The sequence below is a fragment of the Mus caroli genome, chromosome 14, assembly GCF_900094665.2.
Source record: "Mus caroli chromosome 14, CAROLI_EIJ_v1.1, whole genome shotgun sequence".
Taxonomy (NCBI): Eukaryota; Metazoa; Chordata; class Mammalia; order Rodentia; family Muridae; genus Mus; species Mus caroli.
In genome coordinates this window covers 37,187,558-37,194,026 of record NC_034583.1, presented here as the reverse complement: position 1 = coordinate 37,194,026, position 6,469 = coordinate 37,187,558, and the positions used below count along the sequence as shown (strand labels likewise).

The following is a 6,469-nucleotide window of genomic DNA, read 5'->3' as shown; positions in this document are numbered from 1 at the left end:
TCACTTTGTAGACCAAGCTGGCCTCGAACTCAGAAATCCGCCTGCCTCTGCCTCCCGAGTGCTGGGATTAAAGGCGTGCGCCACCACGCCCGGCTAGTGTAGTCACTGTTATGTCACAGTGATCTTTATTCTGTGACTATAAGTTGTGTTTCTGACAAAAATAGGAGGCAAAAAAGCCTTTCACTTACTTTTTGGATGTAAGAGCTCATTTTATAAGCTTTGAAGTCTGGGTTGATAGTGGCAGGCAGAACCAGCCTGGTTAACTTTAATTCCTTAAAGTTGTGTGGCTTGTGCCTGTAATTTCAGCGTGCCTGGTTGAAACAGGGAAATTATGTGGTGAAGTCAGCTTTGGCCTACATAATGTGACCTTGTCTCAAACACTAAAATGGAAGCAGCAGCTTTAAGATGTAGTAAATCTGATTTCTTGCCATTTAGTATTCTGAGGAAGCCAACCGCATTGAAGAATGTGAGCAAGCTGAGCGACTTGGAGCCGTGGATGAGTCTCTGAGGTGATTTGCTTTTCGTGACCCGTTGTTTTTCTGCATCACACTTAACTGGGAAAGAGAATAATGCAGTTTTCCTTATTTGAAGTGAGGAGACCCAGAAAGCTGTGCTTCAGTGGACCAAGCATGATGATTCTTCAGACAGCTTCTGCGAAGTTGATGGTATGACGTTTGTTAAAGTGTGCATTACGTACCAACCAACCAACCTTCTTTCCTGTCTGCTTGCCTGCCTCCCTTAAACTCAGGTTTGGATGCTAGCCAAGTGCTTTACCAAGAGCTGCTCCAGAAGCTGCTCCCAATATTTTAAAAAATTATTTTAAAAATCGCAGTTCTAATAGTGTGATGGTTCCTCAAAGAGCTAAACAGAACCATGGAACTTGACAACGCCATTCCTCGGAATGTAGCTCCAAGGAATTGGAGGAAGACTCGGACACGGGTAGATTAATGTTCATAAGAGGCACGAGGAAAAATGGTCTGTGTGTCTATCAGCAGGTGCAAAAATAACTGAACTGTGTTACCTCTGATACATGCAAGCTACTGAGCGATAAGAAGGGATGAGCTTCCAGCAGACCCTGCAGTGGGGCAGAACCTTGATTATAAAACGCTGTGAATGTAACTTACTGGTTCACTGAGTATGGTGGAAATGGCCACTTTCATTATCTGTATTTTTACCATAGTTAAAATTAAAAATACTTTCTGTAAAAAAAATTTACCTATTACATTCTGCAGGTTTATGTAATTTACAGTAGTTTATAGCTCTCTTTCTTTTGCACTTTGTAAAAGTATCTGAATGTAGGAAGAGGAAAATGTCATTTGTAGACGCTGCTGGCCTGTGAACCTTTCCCATGCGTTTAGTGCAGAGAATGTGGAGGCATGACGCCGAGTCTGCAGTCCGAGCTGAAATTGCGCAGCCTTACAGTGCATTAGGACCTTGACCAAGTTTTCGTGATTGCTCTAATTCCTCCTTCTCTAGTATCTTTTTTTTGTTTTTTTTGAGACAGGGTTTCTCTGTATAGCCCTGGCTGTCCTGGAACTCACTCTGTAGACCAGGCTGGCCTCGAACTCAGAAATCCTCCTGTCTCTGCCTCCCAGGTGCTGGGATTAAAGGTGTGCGCCACCACGCCCGGCTTAGTATCTTTTTTCTATTTGCATTGTTTGCCTCTGCACTGGCTAAACAAAATTAAATCAGATTTGAATTTTGATATTATTTCTATGGTTCTATAGTAGTGGACTAATGAACTTTTAAAAAGTTAGTAAAAAGGGTGGGTGGTGGTCGACACCTTTAATCCAGCTGGTTTTTGGTTGGCCATTCCTTCTGTCTCTGTTGCATCTTTGTCCCTGCATTTCATTTAGATTGGACAAGTTTTGGGTTGCAAGATTTGTGGGTGGGTTGGTGTCCTTATCCCTCTACTGGGGGTCCTGCCTAGCTATAGGAGGTGGTCTCTTGGGGCCCCATTGTTAAGCATCTCAGCTAAGGTCACCCGCATTTGCTCCTGGGAGCCTGTCTAATCCCAAGTCTCTGGTACTTCCTAGAGATTCTCCCCTGACCCCAGCTAGCAGCTGCAGATTTCCATTAATTCTTCTGGCCTTCTGGCCCTTTCTGAGACAGGATTTTTCTATGTAGCCCTGACTGTCCTGGAATTCACATTATAGACCAAGCTGGTCTCAAACTCAGACATCCTCCTGCCTGTCTCCCCAGTGCTAGACTCAAAGGTGTACACCATGCCTAACTCATATTTTCTTGTTTTTACCACTACAAGGTCAGGGATTTTTGTAACCTTTGTGTGCACCTCATGTGGCTGTTTGTTTCTCCCTTTTTCCTTCTCTTAAAACGTTGTTCTGAAATGGGTAAGATTTGGTGAAACATTTTATCTTGCAGATATACAGTCACCCGATGCCGAGTATGTGGATTTACTCCTTAACCCTGAGCGCTACACAGGCTACAAGGGGCCAGATGCTTGGAGGATATGGAGTGTCATCTATGAAGAAAACTGTTTTAAGTATGTACTGTTTTTCTAGACCTGTGCAGCTCAGGCTCACGTTCTTAAAAGATTGACTAGGCCATAGAAACTTAAATGTCCTGATTCCCCATGGGCATTGGCACAAGTTGCAACAGCTTCTTTAAAGGCTTAGACCTTTCTAGGATTGGAGACACTGAACAAACATTCCTGAGTGGAGTATAGGATCTCATTATGTAGATGAAGAAACTGGGGAATCATGGGCTTGGCTTCTTTTACCAAGATCACTAGAGCCAATGGTGGGGTGTAGATCAGCATCTACAGCTCAGGATTCCCTTTGTTACCCTCTTTCTTCTCTTTTCTGTGGCGCAGTTATTTTATCCTCTTCAACCTAAATTGATTTCCGAGAATAGCTCCAAGGCGACATTTTTGTGTACTCGCTGTATGTTACACATAGTGCTAAACACGTCACAGACATTGCTCCTTTTGTTCTTATGGCAACAGTGTATCATAGTTATAACTGCTTATAGATGGAGAATCTGAAACTTTTAAGTTAGATGCTTGTTCAGTGCTTGGGGAACCACCTCCTTTGTATTCTTAAGGAGTACAGTAGACTGATCCTTAGGTGACTGAGAAATGCTTCTGGTTCGTCACATGGAAACCTGAAGGCTCTACTATATATATTGTGTATGTGTGTGTGTGTGTGTGTGTGTGCATGATTCTCCCAGAGAAAAGATCTGTATGATAACACATTTCACTTTCTCAATCAGATACAACTATAACATTATTGGTAACACTGATGTTCATACAGTATAATCCTTTTGTTTGTAGGCCACAGACAATTCAAAGGCCTTTGGCTTCTGGGCAAGGTGAGTTATTTTGCATCTTCTCTTCTTTATTGGCAAGTGGATTTGGGTTAGACTGAAGAAGAAGGCACAGGCAGCTTGTCAGGTAGTCTGCTGGTTCTGTTTCTAGCGAGTGATCTCACCCTTGCAAGCATTAGGTACATATTCTTCTAAGGACATACATCACGGTGTTAGACCATTGTAATATGAAGGTTAGGTTATATATTTATTATCTGTTTTTGCAATGCACTGAGTAGTTGCTTGCTTACTTCAGTTTCACTCATCCCCCCAGATACATGAATATCCCAAACATTTACCTAATTCTTCAAAAATACCTGAGTTTGAGAGAAAGTTTAATGGTGCAGTAGTTGGTCAGCATGATTTGAGGTCCTGGGCTTGATTCCCAGGCAAATAAGAAACACACACAGACACGGACACAGACACAGACACACACACACACACACACACACACACACACACACACACACACACAGACACACACCCCCTCCCTCAAGTAAAAGACTTTAAATTCTCATCACATTCCACATACGGTCTGATTATAAATCCACATGCCTTATATTTCACTAAATATGTCTCCATTGTCCATTCACATTCAAGATGTGGTCTAAATGCTACCTTTCCTGAAACACTCCCCTTTCCAGTTGGAAGTCATCTCTGGCTGTCTATGGAGCAGCACATGCTGTGTTTGCTTCCTTCTTAGAGTGTTTACTGGCGGCATCATTGTGTTATTTCTATACGTATTCCTCTGCCCTAGTGCCTTGGGACATGGGCAGCAATGATCTCAACACAGAGCCTGGTAATTATGGAGTAAGTTGTTAGATAAATTATGATGTAAATGGTTTCCCCATTGAACCATTCCTTTAAAAGAATTAGAGAAATTGACACATTTTATAATTTCAATAAAATTTTAATTTTGGATACTGTCTAGCGCAGTGTAAAAATCACTTATTCTTGCAAGAACTGGTTATTCACCATTGTGCAGGCCTTATGTAGATGCCAAGAGGACGTGCAGATTCAAATTGCTCTCTCAGTAATGGTTTATAGAATAAACAATTTCTACATATGATTTCTGATTTTTTTTTTTTAGAAATTACATATTCTTATTGCTTTAGTTACTTTTATATTGTTGCGAAGAGATACTGTGACCAAGAAAACTTATAAAAGAAAGTATTTGAGTTTTAGAGGGCTTAATTTAGAGTTTTCATTACAGTTTTAGAGGGTTCATCCATGACCACCATGGGAGGGAGTGTGGCAGCAGGCAGGTGAGTGTGGCACTGGAGAAGTAGCTGAGAGCTCACATATGATGCACAAGTCTAAGGCATTAGGGAGGCCCAACCTAGATGACCTGGGCTTTGTAAACCTAAAGCCCAGCTCCAGCGACACACCTCCTTGAACACGGCCATTCTTCCTAATCCTTCCAGTTTGGGGACCAAGCATTGAAATGTAGGTGCTTGTAGTGGCCATTCTTATTTAAACCACCTGGTAAATTCTCCCAGGATGGACTTATTGATAGACTCTTTGCTGCACTTTAAGCAAATATGTAAGGTTTTTACTTTCTCAGTTCACTTGAAAGACACTGATGTCATAGTCAGTAAGCACTGCCATCAGGCAAGTCTTTCTTAGGAAAGAAAGAACATTTTAGGCTGTACAGAGTTGTATGTGGTGAGGCAGGGGAAGGTGTGTATCTAATTAGGTGAGTGCAAATTCATAGATAAGTGCTCTCTATTATCAGCTCATATTTAATCACTTTCAGTCATCTTAGTGGAAATGGGAACTCTTTCAGTGATCATCAGAAAACAGGCTACATGGTATGTGACAAGGGACACAGTATAATACAGTTGTAACAAACATTGTTAGGTTTGTAACGGTGGGGAGGAGTTGTGGGGATGACAGAGGGAAGCTCATTAAATAAAGGATGATCAGCAGTAGAGTGAAGGAAAAATGCATATATAAAAACAGCATCTATACTTATAGAACAGAGCCTCTAAACACCTAAGTAAACAAAAAATATCACAGTTTCCAAAGTATAAATGGTGTTGGTCTTGGCAAGGCAAACTGGGATCTGGGTTTGGTTCCCAGTATACGCATGGTGGCTTATAATCATCATAACTCCAGCTCCAGGGGTCTGAAGGCCTCTCCTGACGCATGAGGGCACCAGGCACTCACGCGCACACCGATACATATAAAACAAAATAAATAAATCTAAAAAATATTTTAAAACATTGGCAATGAGAATATGTTTAACAAACTGTGATGCTAAAGAAAAACAGACAAAATGTAATGGACTTGATGTAGTTTTTAGAGGCTTCATTACCTGGAAATGCTTTCTCGGCGGGTTTTATTTTGTTTTGTTTTGCTTTTTTTTTCTGTTCTTTTGTCCTATTCATCTTTGTTTTTATTTTTATCCCATTAAAATTTTTATATGCCCTTTTTTTCTAATGTAAGAACAAAAAAGGGTATGGGTTTGGATATGTGAGAAATTGGGGATGAGGGGAGGAGTTGTGAGGAAGTGGGGATGATGGAGAGGAGTTGTGAGGAAGTGGGATGACAAAACGGGGTTGTGGGAGGGGAAAATGAAATCCAAATGTATTATATCAAAATTTTTTTCAATAAAAAGTAATATAAAACAAAAAGAAAAATGGGAACAATGAAGATTATGTTCCAACAGTAAGGAAGCAACTGCATACAAACTGCTGCATTATGAGGAACTTGAATTTTACAGTCTTTGAAAACAGTCCAAAGGTTTTCAATCTTATGTCAGTCTGGAGGAGTGAAAGCAGTAATACAAACCTTTAGCAGAAGCGTGTTTTAGCTTCAGGATAATAAGTGTACAAAGACTGCTGTCCAAGTGCACATAGGTGCTTTAGATGTGTAAGCTGCTGACAGACAGTGTGCTGCATGTCCCTGCGCATCAGCACAGGTGAATTCTGTGAGCCTAAACAGAGCTGGGCGGAGATTTGCTATGGGCGTTCTTTCTCCTGACATTACTTGTATGGATACATGAACTCAAAGAATCATTAAAGTACTCTCATGAAAGTGTAGCATCTCGGGGCTGGTGAGATGGCTCAGTGGGTAAGAGCACCCGACTGCTCTTCCGAAGGTCCAGAGTTCAAATCCCAGCAACCACATGGTGGCTCACAAC

The 6,469-nt window shown here is 41.3% G+C and overlaps 1 protein-coding gene across 2 annotated transcripts in view; it reads left to right on the top strand.

The window, feature by feature from the left end:
- The window catches only part of Ero1a (endoplasmic reticulum oxidoreductase 1 alpha), a 47,934-nt gene that overhangs the window by 24,910 nt on the left and 16,555 nt on the right, over positions 1-6,469 (top strand). For both annotated transcript variants that reach the window (XM_021182346.2, XM_021182345.2), the window contains exons 5-9: positions 436-509; positions 592-665; positions 2,383-2,503; positions 3,293-3,331; positions 5,939-5,947. In XM_021182346.2, coding sequence (XP_021038005.1) covers positions 436-509; positions 592-665; positions 2,383-2,503; positions 3,293-3,331; positions 5,939-5,947 — 317 coding nt within the window. The remainder of the gene's footprint in view (positions 1-435; positions 510-591; positions 666-2,382; positions 2,504-3,292; positions 3,332-5,938; positions 5,948-6,469) is intronic.